General features: G+C 47.7%; 1 protein-coding gene across 2 annotated transcripts in view; it reads left to right on the forward strand.

Moving 5' to 3' along the window:
- The window catches only part of LOC147690330 (uncharacterized), a 129,000-nt gene that overhangs the window by 24,061 nt on the left and 80,277 nt on the right, over nt 1-24,662 (forward strand). For both annotated transcript variants that reach the window (XM_086937967.1, XM_086937968.1), the window contains exon 2: nt 14,571-14,697. In XM_086937967.1, the coding sequence (XP_086794093.1) occupies nt 14,571-14,697 (127 nt within the window). The remainder of the gene's footprint in view (nt 1-14,570; nt 14,698-24,662) is intronic.

Here is a 24,662-nt window from a genome sequence, read left to right on the forward strand (position 1 = left end):
GGCCTCCAAGCCTAGACGACATTTCCTTTAATCCATAACTGACTGTGGGCAGGATTCACACAAGGTAAAAACTGTTTTGTAATCGTACTGTCCAGAGATTAATGGCTAGAGGACCCGCTAGATAGTAAATATTTTGTTTTGTTTCATTTTGAATAGTGCCCATGGACTAGATCCAGTCTGCCCTGATGAGAATTCTGCAAGTTGTTAAACAGGATTCGAAACGCGTCGGCACTCTTTTTTCCTTGTTTGGCCGGTGGGCCATTGTCATTTATTGTATAAACAGGCTATTTGATTAGTTCATATTCAGGTTTTGGGAGTTTAATAACTACTATAAACGCTGTTTTATATTTTCTCCCCGGTTCCTAAATGTTTGTAAGAGCCCTTGGTTCACAAATGTAAAATGTTTTTTGGTCCATGTATTTAATGTGATGTGTGTATATGTCAACAAGTCACTGTTTTTCTGATTGTTCACCACATGTTCGGTTTATTGCACATTTGTATTAATTTTCTTTTGAATTTTTATATGGCTTATACATGAGGTCGATAGTGATCCTAGTTCTGTCTACTGTGAATTCTTTTTTTGTAAACTGAGTACCAAATTGAAAAACATAAAATGTTTTGTGTAAACTAACAAGTTGTGGTTTACTCGTACATGAATTAGTGTGTACTTCAAGTAGTTTGGAGGCATAGGCAAACATTTCTATTTTCATATTGTGAGGCCCTGCCTACCCTCTTTCCCATAGGGCCCAGCCACCCTTGTGTGTCTTGACTTTCACCTACACAGCACCACTTTCAAACACGCAACGCCACTCACACCCATGCAACGCCACTCACACCCATGCAACGCCACTCACACCCACGCAATGCCACACTCACCCATGCAACGCCACACTCACCCACGCAACGCCACTCACCCACGCAACGCCACTCACCCATGCAACGCCACTCACCCACGCAACGCCACTCACCCACGCAACGCCACTCACCCACGCAACGCCACTCACCCACGCAACGCCACTCACCCACGCAACGCCACTCACACACGCAACGCCACTCACACACGCAACGCCACTCACACATGCAACGCCACTCACACATGCCACGCCACTCACCCACGCAACGCCACTCACTCACGCAAATCCACTCACACCCACGCAGTGCCACTTTTACCAACACAGCACCACTTTCAGACACACAACGCCACTCACACCCACGCAAGCCCACTCTCACACACGCAACGCCACACTCACCCATGCAATGCCTCTCACACACGCAACGCCACACTCACCCATGCAATGCCACTCACACACGCAATGCCACTCACCCACGCAATGCCACTCACCCACGCAATGCCACTCACCCACGCAACGCCACTCACCCACGCAACACCACTCACCCACGCAACGCCACTCACACATGCAACGCCACTCACCCACGCAACGCCACTCACCCACGCAACGCCACTCACTCAAAGCCACTCACACCCACGCAGTGCCACTTTCACCCACACTGTGCAGTGCACAATAGGTCTCGCAGTAGGAAAGTTGGAGCTATTGGTTTTGTAAATGACAAAGCCCTTTATGTTTTTAAAATGAAAACAAAAATAAAAGGCATTGTTATTAGCAATTGTAATAGCTCCAACTTTCCTACTGCGAGACCTATTGGCAACGCCAGTGCTTGTTTTTTTAAAGAGATGTACACAAGTTTAATCGCCTTCTTTGGGGGGCATTTTTAATAAAGATCTACGAATACACTACATAGCAAATAAGAAGCCTGCCACCAAAAAAGCTACGGGGAGTCTAGCATCATATTTCAATAACCTGAAAGCCTCTGAACATTGCCTAGTTCCCAAATTTCTGCATAGCTGAGCAAGCCATTGTTTTCTTGCTTTCTTATAGCCAGTGCAGAAAAAAACACGTGATATTCAGACTCTTCTGCGTCGTTACAGCCCGGGCAACCCAATATTTGTGAGCCCGCCCATTTATTCATAAAAGCCCACAGAGACAGCACTACATGCCTGAATTGTAAATAAAGTTTCCTTGCAGTAGCCGGTTTGATATCGTTAAGTACCGGCTCTAGTATGTACTTATCTTTTGTTTCCAAAAAGGCTACAGTAAGCTTTCCTATTGAATGGTTCCCCTGTTATTGGGCCAGTTTGTACTCTCAATAGTGATTCTTTAGCTCATTCCTTGAGACTGCGGGACATGTCACTTATGGGTTTTCCCACAGGTTACCCCATCCCATGCGTGCAAAAGTGTTCCTAACATAAGTGAGCCATGGTGGTCTCCCCGCCCCAGGTATCCTCATTACCTCCCTTAGTTCTTCCCTGTACTCAACCAGTTCTGGAGTAGCCCATAAGCGTCTCCAGAACAAAAGTCTCGGGTAGACTTCTTCCTCGATTGGCCTAATCCCAAGATCTAGCCCTAACAGTATGAATGGTGTACTATGGGGAAACCGAACAGTTGTCTGACCAAAGAAATTTTCCACTCGTGTTAGGTTATCAATACCCTTGTGGCCCCACATTTTAGCTCCATATAGAGCAGCACCTCTTGCTTGGACCTTGTATATTTCTAGTGCTGGGCCCACCGGTTTATAGATAGAGTTTCGGAACACCTTGGTAAGGCCCCCTGTTTGCGCATACTTCAGGCTGGATTTATCAATTTGTGCCCTCCAGTCCATTTATACTGTGATTGTAATGCAGAGATGATCAAAGATAGATACCCTCTCTAGGGGTCTGCCATCTAAACATGGGTTTGGTCGGATACACCATCAATTTTGTTTTTTGCAGGTTAATCTCAAGCCCCCTTTCCTTACAGAAGGCCTAAAATTTGTTTAGGACCCTCTGTATACCCATTGGAGATTTTGATAATAACAAAGTGTCATCGGCAAACATCATGGCCTGGACAGGACGTGCTACCAGCTAAGGTGCATCTTAGTCCTTCTCTGTATTTAAAAAGTCAACTAACCCATTTTATAAAAAGACAAACAATGGTCGGGGCAAGGACGCAACCCTGTCGTACGCCTCTTCCTACAGGGATAGGTGTGGTAAGTTCCCCGTGTTTGCCATATCTTATTTGCACATAATTTCCTTCGTGTAACAGCCTCATGATTTGGCACAAATATAATGGGACCCATATCTGGAGCAGGACTGCCTACAACTTATCTCTAGGAACCAGATCAAATGCAGATTTCAGGTCTACAAAAATTAGATAGAGGCTGCCACTCTCTAGGCACACGGTCTTCCAATGTAATAATTGTAGCCTGAAGATCTGGTCCAGTGTGTATCTTTTTTCTATAAACCCTGATGGAAACGGACTGAGAGCTTTATGCTCTTCCATCCAACTCTGTAAGCGGTATAACAACACGCATGCAAAGAATTTTTGGCTAATGTCGATAAGTCTTATGGGCCTATAGTTTGTGGGTGACAAAGGGAATCCCTTTTTGTAGACTGGGATTATTTCAGCCCCTGCCCAACTAGCGGGAATTATCCATGCCTTGTATTTCAGCATTAAATAAAACCCAAAAATATGGAGCACAAATGGTCGGTGTAGGAAGGTGGATATCTGACTATATGGTTACCCCAACTGTTTGCCTAGTGTTTACCTGGTTTTCGAGTTAGTTGGCCTGGGATCCTGCTAATCAGGGCCCCAGGTTATCTGCTCTCACTGTAAAATGGACTCCATGTACTTAAGGTACATCTCCAATTGGGTATTGGGTCACCTTTGTGACCCCCTGTATAGTGTACCATAGGTACCCAGGGCATAGGTGCATCCAAGGCCTACCAGGGGCTGCAGCATGTATTATGCCACCCCTGGCTGGCCATCCACATTGACACAACTGGCTGATCACTCAGCTGGGGCAAGGTCGTGTAATCACCCCTTGCTTAGGTATAGTATCACTATACCTACCATTACATATAGACACATATATACCTATAAGTCACTCCTATGGCAGGCCTTAACAATCCTGAAGGCAGAGTGCTTGGTTTTATGTGAGACAGTGCTCTAGCATGAGCTGAGCCTGTCTGCAGCTTTCGGAACCATGTCCTTATAGCTGTTCTATGATATAGCCATACCATATACTTTGGTTTGGCTTTATCAAAACATGTCGTGTAAGGTGTCATATGCTTTGGAATATTACCCCCTCGCCAGTTCTGGCGACAGGGGTAGCATTCCACCCTTCTAGAGGGAGAAGACATGTAGTTGTAGCTTTACCCGGTTAAAGTTAAACAGAGCCTCAGCATCACAAATGGATGCTGCTGCCACAGACACAAGTCTGACCTCCTGCAGCTGGGAGTCCTTCCAGCGAGGGAGGCCTGAACAATAGATTTCCTGCCTTGGGAGGTGCTAGCACCTCCCCAGATAGGCTATAGTGTATTGGGGTAGGGTGGGTTGAATGAAATGAAACACTGCCTGGGACACACAAGGTGCTCCATGCGTAGCCTGGTTCAAACCAGTTGCTGGGGGCACTCCAGCCCCAGCTCTGGCGCGAAACTGGACAAAGGGAAAGGGGTGTAACCACCCCCTTCCCAGGTTCCACCCATAGGAGGGACCTAGCAGGTAATCCAGCCCCTTTAATCAGTATAAAGCTAGGAGCTGAGTCTAGAGACTTTAGATTATCCTGAACTGAAACTCTGAAACGAAACTCTGGACCTTCGACATTCTACTGCACATAGAAGACTGAAGAATCTCCCTTGTGGTCAAGGAGTGACCACCCTGTGCAAACAGGCACCACCTAGCGAATTGCCGGTTTGCTTTGTCGACGCTCCTGATGGATCCCGACGTCTCTGCTTCACAGGGCTGCAGAGACAAGCTTCACCTCTCCACCTGTTTGCAGCTCGACATCGCCTGGTTCCTTCCTGGTTCCTTTCTGGTCACTGGCTAGTGACTCAGACTCTGTCCCCTCTGCTTTCAGGTTCTTCACTTCTTCGATCCACCCTTGGATCCAACCGGACATCTTCCTCCTGGTCGCCTGCAGCATCTTCTTGCAGCTCTCCATAGGAATCGACGACGAAACCCGACTCAACTTCACACCTATGCACCCGGCTTCCATGGGTGAGGTAACTCGAGTACTCCAGTGCTCCTGTGTGTAATAACTATTCAAGTTGTGTTAGTAATAAATACATATATATTTGATACATACCTTGTGTGGTGTCCTTTCATTAGGTATTCAAGGGGTTATTATTGGTAAAACAATTGGCTTCACATGCTCTCTGAAGTATTAGCCTAAGGCTGCTTTGTCCATGCTACCACTAGGATTGACTTTACAACCATCACCATAAGGGTTGTTTGGACTGATACAGGGTGCCCACTAGAATAGTGGACATCACATATCAGGCCAACTTCTCCCAGTCGGTTCACTACGAAACAGGTCCCCGGGGATCTTATCTAACCCTGGTGCCTTGCCGGGTGCTATTTGACTTAAAGCACTGGTAACCTCTGCAAGTGTTATCATTAGAATGTTGCCCTCTACTCTAGGGGTAATCATAGAAGCGTTGGAGAAATCAGCCTGTGGGGAATAACATGTATTATCCACTATGTCTGCACCTAGGTTTATCCTAGAATAGGGGGACTCAAAATGTTCCTTCCACACCTTTGCTCCGAGGTTTGGCTCTATCGCCGGCTTTCTTTCAGAGATACCCGTGTTTACCACATTCCAGAATGTCTTCATGTAATGGGTGACCAGGGAACTTCTAAGGGATTCCCATTTGTCACTTTCCCACCCTTTTTTTGCCTCCTCAATACTAATACGATAGGTCGCTCTATTAGTTTTAATCAAGGCTATATCGCTAGCCTTAACAGCAGAAATCAGAGCTCTTTTGGCCTTTCTACATCTCATTGTACCAAGGATGGCGGAGTATCCTGTTTTTTCTAACCTTTTTGAATGGGAAAAACTTATCAACCAGAGTGGATGTTAACCTAGTGTGGTTTAGGGTGACCTTGGTTAATTCAATTTGGGTCGGCTGAGACCGTTTGGAAAGAATCCATAAGGATTGGGATTGCTGTTTGATACAGGGCGCCTAACTTTTCTTGAGATTGACTAAGCTCCGCCCATCGAACTCTCTTTCTACAATTGGTGAGAGTCGATCTGCCATCAGCTGGAGTAGCAAAGTCTGTGGCGTACCTAGGGCTTTGAGTGCACAACTAGAACTAGGGCATTGTGGTCGTTGTCGTGGCACGGCTCAATCTTAGTCTTCTACCGTATGCTATGATGTTCTCTCAACCAAAATATAGTCTATTAAGATGCCTTGGCTGATTCTTTTAAAAGTAAATTTACCAGGGGTATCAGATTTAGTTCTGCCATTGCATGCCCTCAATGAGTGTTTTAACACAAGGGAATTCATCTGAATTACTAGAGGGGTCCAAACTCTTACTAGTGGACAGATACTTTCTGGTACAGCCCAATGTGAATCCTCATCACAGATATTTTGCTTATTCCTACCCACTAGGGGCTCATACTGGCAATTGAAGTCCCCTCCTACAATCAGTTTGTAGTTGTCCGGGATAGTAGCAAGAAATGTCATTAGCTCATCAAGAGTTTTAGACTCTTGACTATGGCTAACTGGTCTCGAATACAAATTTATTAGAGCTACTGCGATCCTTTGAGGAAAGTTGAGGAGGACACACGGAATATAATTTGAGGAAGTATCTGTTTAGCCATGCAGCCCAAATGTGTCCCTACCCAAGTGCAGAGCCCCCCCGACGGCCACCCCTTTCCCCCGTAGTTGCAGCTATACTGAACGTGGCGTAGCCTGATTTTGGTATTTGTTTCTTGGAGCATACAGATTTCATGTTGCTCAATAAAACTCCCCCAATCAGGATTATCCATATAGGTTGATCCTTTCACCTTTCGGTAGTATTGGATGGACATCCTTCCCTGATATCAATAGCGTCCATAATGCCTTCTGCTTCCTTCTTCTTTTTCACTCCTATTTTCGCTGGTGCTTTAGGTTTTTCTTTCTTCACATGACGCATAGGTATTGCCTCCGTATGGAGTTCAACATTGAGTACTTCATCACTGGTTATCTGGGCCCTGGGGTTGTCACTAGTCAAGGGACTCGAAACTTTTGATGCATCCAAGTCTATCAAGGGAAGGTCCACGAACTGAGTGATAGGCGTCTCTCAGTCCGTTCTATTTCTGTTGCCACCACGCCATTTGCTTTCTCTAAAATCCTATCAATAGAAGTGGGTTGGGCTTTAGGTTTTGGTTTCGAAGGTGCTGTTTGGTTCTTGTCGGCACAATTTCGCTTGCCCATTTTACCTTCTTGTTTTCAACTTACTCTTATTGGTATGGGTGTTTTGTGATCACCATTTGTTATCAGATTACCAATAGGGCACATGCTCTTGGCTAGGCCGTATTCCGATTGGACCCTAATAGTCCAAGGTCAGCCAGGGATAACAGGTGGGCCCACCAAAGCAGTGAAATGTGTAAAAAGATATTGAGGCACTGACCGTAGCCAAGTACTGTCCAGGAACTAAGTCCTCTTGCTTCTTGGAGACAAACCAAGGGAGGTGGCCCTGCCCAGCCTCGATCTGCCGGGATCTGCCACGGACAGGCGCAGACTTGGCCCGGGTTTTATCCGGGCACGCCGTGTGCGTCCCGCGCTGCGGGAGTGTCCGGGTGGTTTTAAGCGGCTCCAGGCGTGATGACGACGTTTGGCGGCCCTACCTGCTGCAGAGGCTCTTGGGATCTGGAGTCCTCCTTGCCCCTGTCTGCTGGCAAAAGTGTCCCGCGCTGCGGGAGTGTGCGGGTGGTTTTAAGCGCCTCCAGGCACAATGACGGCGTTTGGTGGCCCCTCCTTTTGCAGAGGCTCCTCGGATCTGGAGTCCTCCTTACCCCAGTCTGCTGGCAAAAGCGGCCCGTGCTGCGGGAGTGTGCGGGTGGTTTTAAGCGTCTCCTCGCGCGATGACTGCATTTAGTGGCCCTTCCTGCCGCAGAGGCTCCTGGGATCTGGAGTCCTCCTTGCCCTGGTCTGCTGGCAAAAGCGTCCCCACGAATATTATACAGCACTGTATAGAGAGCCTGTTAGACGGACCGGGAGGGTCGGCCGAGGATAAGGGGAGAGGTCTCCGGGGAGAGCCGTCTCCGACGATCGTACAGACAAGTAACTTCCCCCCCCCCACAGACAGACACCACACAAGGGTAAAGTTCAACGATACTTTATAGGCAATTCTTTAAGTACGATGAATGGTACAAGGAGGTCTGGACTCAGGGGTCCCCTCGGTTCTGGTCTCTGGTTTGGGAAAAGGGTAGCGGGACAGTCTTGTTACCAAAAAGATGGGATTAGCTCTCAATCCTAGAGCTCGGCGTTCTAGATGATCGGGCCGCGGCGGAGTCAGCAGGTCCCGAGATGGATGAAGGAAGCGACGGTCCGTGGCGGAGCCAGCAGGTCCCGATGAAGATGGTAGTTACAAACGGTCCGCGGCCACGCCAGCAGGTCCCGACGACGATGAAGGTTTACGAAGGTTACGAAGGTTGCGGCAGCGCCAGCAGGCAGGACGATGATGCGCAAGGCAGAGCTACGGCAGCGCCAGTAGTCCGTCAAGGATGAGTTCTTCTCTGCGTCTCTCGACTCCAGGATACAACTGCCTTCCTGCTCTGGAGCTGCCCCAGTTATAGGGCTGGTGCCCTTTGATGTCCGGACCCTTGCACTTGGAGGTCGGGAGGTCCGGGATGAGGGAGTCCAGACACCCAGCAGGGGGGTGGAGCCAGCGCCCGGGGAGGCGATGGGCGAGCGGCACTTGGCGGGGGAGAGCCATCGACGCCTCTTTCTCCCATTGACTTGCCAAGTAGCCCGCTCACCTCCTGGGTGGATGGTGGTGCCGGGATGTCTGAGGCCTGGCTAGGCCCAGGGTTGAGGTCGATCGGGGGCCAGGCGGCCTCGTGGTGGAGTGTCCAAGATGGCGCCCAGGCTGGGCGCGCGGGCCAGTAGTGGGTCGGGCCCACGAGGTCGATATGTTCAGGGGCCGGGGTCCCGGAGGGGACGGAAGACGAGCAGTGGTGGTGTGTGGCACTTGTGTGACCGGGCTCGGGCCTGGTCGGGCCGAGGGGGGAGCGGCCCTTCATGTGGCCTGTCCAACAGAGCCAATGCCAGACAGGCAGGAATACATATACAGATCATGACTTGATTGACTAACTCCGACAGGACCTCACTAGACGAGCAGATCATGCCAACAGAAATTAAAAGAGCGATTCACCACCTAGCCACAAACAAAGCCCCTGGCCACGACGGCTTCCCAATAGAATACTACAGCGCATTATCTTCGCAACTATGTCTGAAACTAGACTTAGTCTTCAAAGCAGCCTTGGAGGTTGGAGCACTCCCAAAGTCCATGAGCGAGTCCACACTGGTGACATTCCCTAAACCAGACCGAGACCCCCCTAATCAGGTCGTCATACAGGCCTATCACCCTGCTTACAGCGAACTGCAAAATATTAGGCAAGATCCTAGCAGACAGGCTCACGGGGGTACTTCCCAACCTTGTACACCCCGACCAGTTCTGATTCGTACCAGGAGAAACACCTCACAAAACATCTGCAGGCTCTTCTAGGACGGGGTCCGGGCCGATTCCCACGTGCCGTATGCCTCATACTGGACCTCAAGAAGGCCTTCAACACCTTGGCATGGCAATACCTGTTCGCGAAAGCTCGGCGGGTAGGGGTCGATCCCAATCTTATGGCACACATCAAACTACTGTACACTGGCCTTGCGACTCGGGTCCACATCTGCCGACATTTCTCACCCTGGGACGAGCCTGGGGTGCCCATTATCCCCCCTAATATTTGCTCTCGCAACGGAGCCCCTGGCAATCAGGCTTAGGGAGGGAGGTGAACACTGGGGCATTCCATTAGAGGGCTGCACCCTCAGTGTGTCATTATATGCGGATGACTGCCTAATGTACATCAGGGACATCACCATGGATCTCTCTGCACTCTGGGCCATGTTGGAAGACTTTGGGAGGGCAGCGGGACTGAGGGTAAACTGGGGTAAGTCTGCCATATACCCTATACATCCGGTGGCTCCCCTACGGGAAATACATGCTGGGGCAGCCAGGCTGGCATGGAACAGAACGGAGACTCCCTGAGATATCTGGGAATCAGGCTCTACCATACCCCGAAGGATCTCCTCGAAGGCAACCACTACAGAGTCCTAAGAGGCATTAAAACCCAGGTGGTCTTCTGGTGTACGCTACCACTGACCCCATAGGAAAGGTAGCCTTATCAAAGATGGTTGTGGTTTCCCGCCTCCTATACTACTTCGCAAATGTCCCGTAATTTCTCCACAGGCCTTCTTCGAGAGCTAAACTCCCTACTCGTATCGCTGATCTGGGGAAAGGGATGCCGAAGTGTAGCACTAGCGACATTGCAAGGAACCAGGGTGGACTAGGCGCCCCATCCTTTGAAGCCTACTTTTTCGCAGCACAGCTGCAATGGCTGTCAAGTTGGACAGTCGGGCGACATCTGGAGGAGACGGATACACAGTCAGGGCCCCTGACGATCCCTGCGATGCACCAAATTCTTCTAAGGACCAGACCAAACCCAACCCATCCCATCCATGTGACGGTAGCAAGGTCCTGCATGCTAAGACTTCATCGCCTATCCCAAAATGCACCGCTACTGCTCGTGGCGGGTCTGCCCAAGGGGCGCGACCATTAAACGTCCAAAGTCATGCATGTCTGGACTGAATACGCACTCAGAGGTGGAACCTCTGTTCACGGAGGGACAACTGGCCTCCTTTGAGAGTCTGACGGAGGGGAGCTGGCTCCCCGTCGGTCAGTTCCTCCTCCACAGGCAACTCATCTCTCACAGCAGGAAAACCTGGGACCTGGCGGACGGAGAGCCAAAGACACACCGCAATGCACGCAATCCTAAACATGGGCACAGGGTGCCGGCTCATCACATGGATCTACAGATCCATCATAGCACTCACAGCCACATCGCTGACGTGGCTCCGATCAAAATGGGAGGAGGAATTTGGTTGCGTATTACACGACAAAGAATAGCTCAAAGCCCCAGTGCACCAAAAGAAAGTATAGCGAAACCAACGTTTCAAAAATATCCAGCTCAACATACACCAGGCGTATCTCACACCGGTGCGGCTCAAGCTATTTTATCCTGAAACGTAATTTGAATGTCCACAATGCCACTTGCCCAGCGCCACGTTTGTGCATATGCTGTGGTCATGCCCGCGTTGCAAACATACTGGTCAACAATAAACACCATGATACAAACAACCACCGCCTTGGCAGTTCTAGACACATGGGAGGCTTGCGCTCTAGGCGTATTCAAACCGCAGGAAAAGAAAAAGATAGAAATTAAATTTGTAGTGTTAACCCTACTCCTAGAAAAACGAGGCATCACATTACATTGGCACTCACCCACAGGTCCTCCGATAGAAGCATGGAAGGGGGTGGTCATCAAATGGGGCGTGACAGAAGAAAAGGCGATAGGGTTAGAGGAGGCACAAGGAGTACGTAGCCACCCTATATCCATGGAATGGGCAACGCACCTCCACAGCTTTAAACAGGCACACACGACACCTACGGAATCCCCGGCAGCCACCCCGATGACGTCATGCCCCACAACACCTCAAACCACGCACACAACTGCCTGCGGGGAGCTCGCTCACCCCCCCCCCCCCCCTCCCCTTTCACAACACCTGCAATCGCCATGGTAAGAAAGCAAGACCTGGTAGAAACCAAGTCGCGGAAAACAACGAGCAGTCACAAGCCCTAAAACCCATCCCCAGTTCGACCTCCCAAGTTACATCCTTAGTTACTTAGTTGAATATAACATTCGAAGACAATCCAAACCAGCAGCAGAGATGCACCAGCGAGGCTCACGAACCAATCACAATACTAGCGCTCCAAGGCACGCTCGAAGTCATGTCACATCCAAACACTCAGACTACCTAATCACACTACACGCAGGTAACACAATGTAACTAATGGTTTAATAATCGCTAATGATTATGTTTCTGTATACTCTGTCTTAACTCAAAAACTTAATAAAAGGTTTACAAATAAAAGGTAGGGATGAACTATTTGGCCCTGTCCCGTCACATCTACAGGCTTTGATGGAACAAGCATCTCTGTTCCGCTTGGGGTGCCCTTCAGCTCCTTGTTATATCATGGGACCCTCCGGGAGAGCCTGAGTCTTGATCATCAGCTGCCTTGCAGAATCACATTGAGTTCCCCATGAATACATTTAGTGCTTTCTACAGGTCCTTGGCTGATGATGCTGCACCTAATGATAAAGAAGCCAGGGTTTTGAGGAGCACATCCTTCAAGACTTCTATGCTCCCATCCAAATTCAAGATGGAATCCAAATTCAAGATGGAATCCATGGCGCAAGTTACCCATGTCGTTCTCCAGCATCAGAATTATGGACAGTACCTGCTCCAGGTCCACCTCGACAGTGTGCACACTTCCAGTGAGGCCCTCCATTTTTTGTTCAGCCACCCTCACCAAAGTTTCTATACTCACTGTCCCATCTGCCAGTTTGGCATTCAGGTAGCTTATGGATCTAGAGTGGTTTTTTTTGTTGCCAAAGGTCAACATAACCTCCTCAGATCTAACCAGCTCAGTCATTTTGGGTCATTCCTATTGGCTGCACTGAGGGGTGTAAAGATGTTTTTTTCTTGTTTTCTTTCCTTGCATTTCACAAAGGTTAATGCCATGAAAACAAATATATCCTCGTGTGTTTCCATGCAGTGGCCACTTTGTGACTACTGACATACTGTATAGTCTGATGTTTCTTTAGTGGATTTTTTCACCTGAGCACATAGTCAACTCATAAGACTCGTAACCAAGCAGCTGCTTTATCACAGCAAAGCCTTGTACTTACCCTCGGCTTCTTGAGTCAAATGTTGCAAAGCAAAAACTGAAAGACACTTATTCTGAAAATGTTTCAGCCACAATCTTCACTACCATTAAGGAATATCAGATCAATAGATTTTGTGTTTGATTTACAATAAGACAAGGAATAATTAACAATCCGGGTGGACCTAAGTGGAGGCCTATTATTCTTAACTAGGGTTTACAGGCAGGGCCCTGGATAGTCACTCTGTACAATATAGTTTGACCCTGTGGGTTCCTTTGCTATCAATCACAATCCATAGAATACACTGCATTTCGGGTTACTGGGGCCGACTTTCCAAACATACTGGTGTATAGTCTTGTTTGTTGTTCAGTTACCATTCTTAGGCTTGTGAAGAAACTGATATATCAAATTAGAACTTGGAACAATACAGGAAATGTAGCTGGCATCCACAATACTGACCAAGGTAAAGCTATTGTTGGTGGCTGAGTTTTCATATAACACTTCTCCTGTTTTATCACATATTTCTTTCAAATGCATAGTTACCACCCTGCCATTTTTTGTGTTGTTTACCATTCCAGAGAGCTGAAAAGTTGTTTTACCACCTTAGAAAGCTTCGGAGAATAATGCATGGCACTTTGACGCAAGTGATATACAAATAGTTCTTACCACAAAAGTTGAGTTTGAACATAGTATCAGGTGGATAATAGTGCATGGCTGTAGACGAAACACCTACAGATGACAGTGACCGAGTTGACTAATCTAGTGCTACTCCCTACTCTCTACCTCATAACGTGTAGTGCCCCCAGTTTTCAGTGTGCCTCTGACAAAACTGGTTTATTCCAAGACCATTATTTAAGTTTGTGCTAAAGCCATGAATCTTCAGGAGAATATAGAGTACATAGGTATTTATAGTTGCAACTTGCTAGGTTCCTATATATTAAGTGGGTGTCTGTGGTATCTTGTATACTGGAAGGGACATGGTGCCAAGGCAAGGTCCTGGAAACCAGCAACTTGTGTACATGGTTCCAGCTGCTGAGCCAGTATCAAAAATACTTCCCACCAGGCCATCCCGTAATAAAAACCTTAATACGGGGAGTGAGTTGAGGGGGTCCACATTTAGTAGGTCTGCTCTAAGAATTTTATCTCCCTCACCACCCCCAAACCCCCCCCCCCCCCACACGTTTTTCCGCCAACACATTTAAGTACTAATGTTGTTGCCATTCCATTACATCCACCCTACTGTGGATGATGCAGTACACCAGTAGTGGTGTTCTGCACACAACTTCCGCTTCTTTCTCTTGTGTCCCAAGTAACACTAGGTCTGCCTCCACTGTTAGGCAACAGTGATTTTTGTTTTAGAAATAGAATTGCTGATCTTTTTTTCCAAGCGTTAACAATTACACATCTAACAGTTCAACTTGCACTTTTTGACCGTGCAAACACAGGATGTTTCAACTGTGTGTTGTCCAGTGATTCTGCCTTTGCATTTTTATGTTTTTTCCCTATCAGTCCAAATCATTACTCGTCTCTGTGAAGCAAAGACGTATCATTTGTGTGTGGCCTAACATTCCATTTCCAATGTGCAAATGCTTGTAGCAGGCTGCCTGTGAATCATACTTTAATACTTCTGGATTTATTTAGCAGGTGAAATGCTAGTCAAACATTTATTTAAAATGTTTTGATTTCCATTATATCTGATTTCCCTTAATGGATTTGATGAGTAAATTATGTAACACATTCTCTTTTAGGTGCATGCTGTTTTCCCTGATGCTTCTGCCTATTTCTCTGAAGAGGAGTGGAAACCTTTACATAAATGGCAGAAGGACCTTTATAGGAACGTGATGATGGAAATTCACAAAGCGTTAATATCACTTGGTACGTGTTGGTACATTTACTTATCAAAATGTTTTGTTATCTGGGTAGTAAATGTTTCTTTCTTCAAGGACCTCTAAGTAGCTCTTTGTGATCTACTAATGGCATTGAGTTTGTACTATTTAAGCTAATAAATTGTTGCCTGCAGTGATTTTTATTGTAGTACTAATGGTATAAATTTAAACTCATTCCGTTCCTAACTTTGATCTTCAACGTCTTAGCTGCACTCACAGGTAAGTGAGCGATGATGTAGTTTATAAATATGATTCTTGTAATTATCTTACGAAGTAGGCACTTTATAATCTTTTTATGTCAATACCTAAGTAAACATCAACATGTACTATAGCTTGGTGTTCTTAAATATTCAGGTGGAGTACTATACAATTTTGTAAGCCATGCCACCTCGAACATCTTCTATGTATCAATGGCGCCTTGTTTACGTTAAGCTCCATTTAGCTAAGCAAAAATTCTTGATTAAAATGTTGTTGACATTTCATTATGGAGCTTATTCGGAGAGATAGAGCTGTATTTCATAAACGTAGTACGTTACTCAAGGAACAGTTGGGAATAGGAAAAATCAGCTAATACCCAACCCATGACTCCAGTTACTCAGTACCAGGTAAAGAGGTTAACACAGAGCTTATACATTGCCCCACGTCAGAAGTTACTAGTGTTTTTTAACACCAGTTTTGTACTATAATCTATGCAGAACATGATGGTAGTTTCATATACCGTTTTTCTGCACTTAGATGGCAAAATAGGAAAGATTTTACTTAAGATTTTAGTGCCCGGAAATAGCCGCCTTAAATGTTATGGTCTGGGGAGCTCGAGTTAGCTTGGAGTCAGAAATCACTTCCATGTTTCTCACTGTTTCCAGTGTAATGGACGTTTGCCCTGTGTTGTCAGTCCAATAGCTATCAGCCCAAATGTTTCAAATAATACTTACTGCTATCATCTCTGTTTTGTCACAATCAAGTTGACGTTTGCGCTGCTTTATCCACTCAGACATTGCAATGTAAACATTTTTGAAAAGTCATCCGTATCTGGTCAGTCTCTTCATCTCATTAATGTATATCATCTTCTTAGCCATAAAATGTGAATCTCACATATAGATTAAACAAGCATTGGAAATGCAATAGGTCTCGGATTTATTTGAGATAGAGCTAATGGCATTGTAAATGGCAATGTCTTTTAGCCATGTGTTATGGAGTGTATGCATGTGGTGTGTAATGGAATTATGTGGTATGGATTGGAATTGTTCACCCTGCGCACTCACTGCTCTGCACTCTCTGCTCTGCACTCACTACTCTGCACTCACTACTCTGCACTCACTACTCACTACTCACTACTCTGCACTCACTACTCACTACTCTGCACTCACTACTCACTACTCACTACTCTGCACTCACTACTCACTACTCTATACTCACTACTGTGCACTCACTACTGTGCACTCACTACTCACTACTGTGCACTCACTACTCACTACTGTGCACTCACTACTGTGCACTCACTACTCACTACTGTGCACTCACTACTCACTACTGTGCACTCACTACTCACTGCACTCACTACTCACTACTCTGCACTCACTACTCTGCACTCACTACTCACTACTGTGCACTCACTACTCTGCACTCACTACTCACTACTCTGCACTCACTACTCTGGACTCAGGACTCACTACTCTGTACTCACTACTCTGCACTCACTACTCTGCACTCACTACTCTGCACTCACTACTCTGCACTCACTACTCTGCACTCACTACTCACTACTCTGCACTCACTACTCTGCACTCACAACTCACTACTCTGCACTCACTACTCTGCACTCACTACTCTGCACTCACTACTCTGCACTCACTACTCTGCACTCACTACTCACTACTCTGCACTCACTACTCACTACTCTGCACTCACTACTCACTACTCTGCACTCACTACTCTGCTCTCACCACTCACTACTCTGCACTCACTACTCACTACTCTGTACTCACAACTCACTACTCTGCACTCACTACTCTGCACTCACTACTCTGCACTCACTACTCTGCACTCACTACTCTACACTCACCACTCACTACTCTGCACTCACTACTCACTACTCTGCACTCACTACTCTGCACTCTGCACTCACTACTCTGCACTCTGCACTCACTACTCTGCACTCACTACTCTGCACTCACCACTCTGCACTCACTACTCTGCACTCACTACTCTGCACTCACTACTCACTACTGTGCACTCACTACTCTGCACTCACTAGTCTGCACTCACTACTCACTAATGTGCACTCACTACTGTGCACTCACTACTGTGCACTCACTACTCTGCACTCACTACTCACTACTCTGCACTCACTACTCTGCACTCACTACTCTGGACTCACTACTCACTACTCTGCACTCACTACTCTGCACTCACTACTCTGCACTCACTACTCTGCACTCACTACTCTGCACTCACTACTCTGCACTCACTACTCACTACTCTGCACTCACTACTCACTACTCTGCACTCACTACTCACTACTCTGCACTCACTACTCTGCACTCACTACTCTGCATTCACTACTCTGCATTCACTACTCTGCACTCACTACTCTGCACTCACTAGTCTGCACTCACTACTCACTACTGTGCACTCACTACTCTGCACTCACTACTCACTACTCTGCACTCACTACTCTGGACTCAGGACTCACTACTCTGGACTCAGGACTCACTACTCTGTACTCACTACTCTGCACTCACTACTCACTACTCTGCACTCACTACTCTGCACTCACTACTCTGCACTCACTACTCTGCACTCACTACTCACTACTCTGCATTCACTACTCTGCACTCACTACTCTGCACTCACAACTCACTACTCTGCACTCACTACTCTGCACTCACTACTCTGCACTCACTACTCTGCACTCACTACTCTGCACTCACTACTCACTACTCTGCACTCACTACTCACTACTCTGCACTCACTACTCTGCTCTCACCACTCACTACTCTGCACTCACTACTCTCTACTCTGTACTCACAACTCACTACTCTGCACTCACTACTCTGCACTCACTACTCTGCACTCACTACTCACTACTCTGCACTCACTACTCTACACTCACCACTCACTACTCTGCACTCACTACTCACTACTCTGCAATCACTACTCTGCACTCTGCACTCACTACTCTGCACTCACTACTCTGCACTCACTACTCACTACTGTGCACTCACTACTCTGCACTCACTAGTCTGCACTCACTACTCACTACTGTGCACTCACTACTGTGCACTCACTACTCTGCACTCAGTACTCTGCACTCACTACTCTGCACTCACTACTCTGCACTCACTACTCACTACTCTGCACTCACTACTCACTACTCTGCACTCACTACTCACTACTCTGCACTCACTACTCTGCACTCACTACTCTGCATTCACTACTCTGCACTCACTACTCTGCACTCACTACTCTGCACTCACTACTCACTACTCTGCACTCACTACTCTGCACTCACTACTCACTACTGTGCACTCACTACTCTGCACTCACTAGTCTGCACTCACTACTCACTACTGTGCACTCACTACTGTGCACTCACTACTGTGCACTCACTACTCTGCACTCACTACTCACTACTCTGCGCTCACTACTCTGCACTCACTACTCTGGACTCACTACTCACTACTCTGCACTCACTACTCTGCACTCACTACTCTGCACTCAGTACTCTGCACTCACTACTCTGCACTCACTACTCTGCACTCACTACTCACTACTCTGCACTCACTACTCACTACTCTGCACTCACTACTCACTACTCTGCACTCACTACTCTGCACTCACTACTCTGCATTCACTACTCTGCACTCACTACTCTGCACTCACTACTCTGCACTCACTACTCACTACTCTGCACTCACTACTCTGCACTCACTACTCTGCACTCACTACTCACTACTCTGCACTCACTACTCTGCACTCACTACTCACTACTCTGCACTCACTACTCTGCACTCACTACTCTGCACTCACTACTCTGCACTCACTACTCTGCACTCACTACTCTGCACTCACTACTCACTACTCTGCACTCACTACTCTGCACTCACTACTCACTACTCTGCACTCACTACTCTGGACTCACTACTCTGGACTCACTACTCACTACTCTGCACTCACTACTCTGCACTCACTACTCTGCACTCACTACTCTGAAGTCATCCGTATCTGGTCAGTCTCTTCATCTCATTAATGTATATCATCTTCTTAGCCATAAAATGTGAATCTCACATATAGATTAAACAAGCATTGGAAATGCAATAGGTCTCGGATTTATTTGAGTTAGAGCTAATGGCATTGTAAATGGCAATGTCTTTTAGCCATGTGTTATGGAGTGTATGCATGTGGTGTGTAATGGAATTATGTGGTATGGATTGGAATTGTTCACCCTGCGCACTCACTGCTCTGCACTCACTGCGCTGCACTCACTGCTCTGCACTCACTACTCTGCACTCACTACTCACTACTCTGCACTCACTACTCACTACTCTGCACTCACTACTCACTACTCTGCACTCACTACTCACTACTCACTACTCTGCACTCACTACTCACTACTCTATACTCACTACTGTGCACTCACTACTGTGCACTCACTACTCACTACTGTGCACTCACTACTGTGCACTCACTACTCACTACTGTGCACTCACTACTCACTGCACTCACTACTCACTACTCTGCACTCACTACTCTGCACTCACTACTCTGCACTCACTAGTCTGCACTCACTACTCACTACTGTGCACTCACTACTCTGCACTCACTACTCTGCACTCATTACTCTGGACTCAGGACTCACTACTCTGGACTCAGGACTCACTACTCTGCACTCACTACTCACTACTCTGCACTCACTACTCTGCACTCACTACTCTGCACTCACTACTCTGCACTCACTACTCTGCACTCACTACTCTGCACTCACTACTCTGCACTCACTACTCACTACTCTGCACTCACTACTCTGCACTCACTACTCTGCACTCACAACTCACTACTCTGCACTCACTACTCTGCACTCACTACTCTGCACTCACTACTCTGCACTCACTACTCACTACTCTGCACTCACTACTCACTACTCTGCACTCACTACTCACTACTCTGCACTCACTACTCACTACTCTGCACTCACTACTCTGCACTCACCACTCACTACTCTGCACTCACTACTCACTACTCTGTACTCTGCACTCACTACTCTGCACTCACTACTCTGCACTCACTACTCTGCACTCACCACTCACTACTCTGCACTCACTACTCACTACTCTGCACTCACTACTCTGCACTCTGCACTCACTACTCTGCACTCTGCACTCACTACTCTGCACTCTGCACTCACTACTCTGCACTCACTACTCTGCACTCACTACTCTGCACTCACTACTCACTACTGTGCACTCACTACTCTGCACTCACTAGTCTGCACTCACTACTCTGCACTCACTAGTCTGCACTCACTACTGTGCACTCACTACTGTGCACTCACTACTGTGCACTCACTACTCTGCACTCACTACTCTGCACTCACTACTCACTACTCTGCACTCACTACTCTGGACTCACTACTCACTACTCTGCACTCACTACTCTGCACTCACTACTCACTACTCTGCACTCACTACTCACTACTCTGCACTCACTACTCACTACTCTGCATTCACTACTCTGCACTCACTACTCTGCACTCACTACTCTGCACTCACTACTCTGCACTCACTACTCTGCACTCACTACTCTGGACTCACTACTCTGCACTCACTACTCTGCACTCACTACTCTGCACTCACTACTCTGCACTCACTACTCTGCACTCACTACTCACTACTCTGCACTCACTACTCACTACTCTGCACTCACTACTCTGCACTCACTACTCACTACTCTGCACTCACTACTCTGGACTCACTACTCACTACTCTGCACTCACTACTCACTACTCTGCACTCACTACTCTGTACTCACTACTCTGCACTCAATACTCTGCACTCACTACTCTGCACTCACTACTCTGCACTCACTACTCTGGACTCACTACTCACTACTCTGCACTCACTACTCTGCACTCACTACTCTGCACTCACTACTCTGCACTCACTACTCTGCACTCACTACTCACTACTCTGCACTCACTACTCTGCACTCACCACTCACTACTCTGCACTCACTACTCTGCACTCACCACTCACTACTCTGCACTCACTACTCACTACTCTGCACTCACTACTCACTACTCTGCACTCACTACTCTGGACTCACTACTCACTACTCTGCACTCACTACTCTGCACTCACTACTCTGCACTCACTACTCTGCACTCACTACTCACTGCTCTGCACTCACTACTCTGCACTCACTACTCTGCACTCTGGAAACTCACTACTCACTACTGTGCACTCACTACTCTGCACTCACTACTCACTAGTCTGCACTCACTACTCACTAGTCTGCACTCACTACTCACTAGTCTGCACTCACTACTCACTAGTCTGCACTCACTACTCACTACTGTGCACTCACTACTGTGCACTCACTACTGTGCACTCACTACTCTGCACTCACTACTCTGCACTCACTACTCTGGACTCACTACTCTGGACTCACTACTCACTACTCACTACTCTGCACTCACTACTCTGCACTCACTACTCTGCACTCACTACTCTGGACTCACTACTCTGCACTCACTACTCTGCACTCACTACTCTGCACTCACTACTCTGCACTCACTACTCTGCACTCACTACTCAGCACTCACTACTCAGCACACTGCACTCACCACTCACTACTCTGCACTCACTACTCTGCACTCACTACTCTGCACTCACTACTCTGTACTCACTACTCTGTACTCACTACTCTGCACTCACTACTCTGCACTCACTACTCTGTACTCACTACTCTGTACTCACTACTCTGTACTCACTACTCTGTACTCACTACTCTGCACTCACTACTCTGCACTCACTACTCACTACTCTGCACTCACTACTCTGCACTCACTACTCTGCACTCACTACTCTGCACTCACTACTGTGCACTCACTACTCTGCACTCACTACTCACTACTCTGCACTCACTACTGTGCACTCACTACTCACTACTCTGCACTCACTACTCTGCACTCACTACTCACTACTGTGCACTCACTACTCACTACTCTGCACTCACTACTCTGAACTCACTACTCTGCACTCACTACTCTGCACTCACTACTCTGCACTCACTACTCTGCACTCAATACTCACTACTGTGCACTCACTACTCTGCACTCACTACTGTGCACTCATTACTCACTACTCTGCACTCACTACTGTGCACTCACTACTCACTACTCTGCACTCACTACTCACTACTCTGCACTCACTACTCTGCACTCACTACTCTGCACTCACTACTCACTACTCTGCACTCACTACTGTGCACTCACTACTCACTACTGTGCACTCACTACTCACTACTCTGCACTCACTACTCTGCACTCACTACTCTGCACTCACTACTCTGCACTCACTACTCACTACTCTGCACTCACTACTCACTACTCTGCACTCACTACAGTGCACTCACTACTCTGCGCTCACTACTCACTACTCTGCACTCACTACTCTGCACTCACTACTCACTACTCTGCACTCACTACTCACTACTGTGCACTCACTACTCTGCACTCACTACTCACTACTCTGCACTCACTACTCTGCACTCACTACTCTGCACTCACTACTCTGCACTCTGGAAACTCACTACTCACTACTGTGCACTCACTACTCTGCACTCACTACTCACTACTCTGCACTCACTACTCTGCACTCACTACTCTGCACTCTGGAAACTCACTACTCAGCACTCTGCACTCAGCTGGTGGTGTCTGTGTGTGCATGGCAGTGGTGGTGTGCGTGTGTGCATGGCAGTGGTGGTGTGCGTGTGTGCATGGCAGTGGTGGTGTGCGTGTGTGCATGGCAGTGGTGGTGTCCGTGTGTGCATGGCAGTGGTGGTGTCCGTGTGTGCATGGCAGTTGTGGTGTGCGTGTGTGCATGGCAGTGGTGGTGTGCGTGTGTGCATGGCAGTGGTGGTGTGCGTGTGTGCATGGCAGTGGTGGTGTACGTGTGCATGGAACCTACTTGCAATCAGACGTGTTGGTTGTCACCAGAATGCTTCGTTACTGCTGCCGGTAATGCTGCTGGATGCTAGGACGTGAAGAGCACACCACTCACTTGAGTCGGGTCCAGCAACTTTTTGAATATCCGACCTCACTTCCTTCCAGAGGAGGATGCGAGGTCACAGCCACGACACACATAACCACTGCCCGGGTCTCCATACTATTAGGCAGTGAGTCAGTGTTCATCTTTCTTTTCCCGCTCGCCAGCAGTTAAGTCACCCATTCTTTCAGCTCAGTTTGATTCTGGTGGTTAAGTGACACCGCGGGAGCATTTCTTCATCGCTCCAGCGGTACTTAGTAATCGTCTCGGGCGGCATCAATGCTGTAGCGGCTGGGAGCCGACAGAGGGCGCACTAACAGCAACAGTCAGTGAGGTAATAAATAGCATGTGAATAAATGTGACATGCAGTAGACACGGCCCTGATAGGTAAGTGCCGGTGCTAAGCACCAGAAAGCACCGGCACAATTAGCAAAGCAACCCGCTTCTCCCTATGTACTGGCGACCTTAGGCCTGCTGCTTCAGCTGCGGGGGGCGCGCGCAGCCGTGAACGGCGGCTGCGTGCGAGCACTAGCACGCAATCTGAGAGGCAGGAACGGCACGCGACTGGGGCAAGCCGGTGTGTCCTGTTGAAAGAGGGTACCCCTCCTTAGGTGCTCGGTGACTTGTTGGGGGCCTGTTGACGACTGTGCACCTGCCCGTCCTTGTGCAAGACAGTCTGTCCAGTGCTCACCCTCATTTGGCGAACGTCACCATGGAGCGCGAGGGGGGGATGTTCTGTATGTGTGTGTGTGAGTGTGTGTGGGTGAGTGTGTGTATGTGCGGCGAGGGGGAGGGGGGGGTCTGTATGTATGTGTGTGCGTGCGTGTGAGTCTGCTTCCAAGGAGCCATGGGAGACAGGAAGCGCGTGACCTGATCCCAGTTCCAAGGTTGCGCGTGCACCTCGCTTGTCTGTCTCCCTTGACTCCTCGAAAGCCAGAATGATTACAATAGAGTCTCGGAACGACAGATCGCAATCTGTTCGCAGTTCCGAGACCTAATAAAGGGTGCCTTTGTCAATTGTCTGGTATAGATCGTCAAAGATGGCAGCTAAGACTGATCCAGTAGAATTAGCTGGTCTAAAACCAGATTGTGGAGCGAGGAAGAAGTTGTTTTCTGAATAGCATTGCCATTGAATGTTGACCAGTAGCAAAAGACAGAAGTGATATGGAGCTATAAAGGGAGGACATCTTAGGCTGAGCTCCTGTATTTTGGTATATCCATAGTTGATAACTGCAGGTAATATAATCAGTAACGTAAGACTGATGGTTCCTCTGCTTATCTAAAGGCATCAAAAGCAGTAGAGGGGAAAAAATAGTCAAGCGTGATGAGACGAGAGCAATTCATATGCAGCCAAGCACAGGTATATCCCAGAACCATTACAGTAGAGACACTCCTGCGTTAACAAACAGACAAAATCACCCCACTTTAAACCTGGAAATCTAAAAAAAGGGCCAATTTAAAACTATCATTGAGAGAGTCTGTTAGCTGGTGACAAGTAAACATAAAATCTAATTTCCCACAAGCCTTTGAACGATGGGAGTCATTAACCAGCTACCCAGTATCCATTACTGTACAATATATTAGCCTAGTCTTGTCTAGTCTTGCCATTCACATCCTAATATGCTTCACCTCCAAATATTATGACACATAACAAAAGACATAGTCCACAGAGAATTTTGATTCCTAGTCA

The sequence above is a fragment of the Lissotriton vulgaris genome, chromosome 9 (genome assembly GCF_964263255.1).
Source record: "Lissotriton vulgaris chromosome 9, aLisVul1.2, whole genome shotgun sequence".
Lineage (NCBI taxonomy): Eukaryota > Metazoa > Chordata > Amphibia > Caudata > Salamandridae > Lissotriton > Lissotriton vulgaris.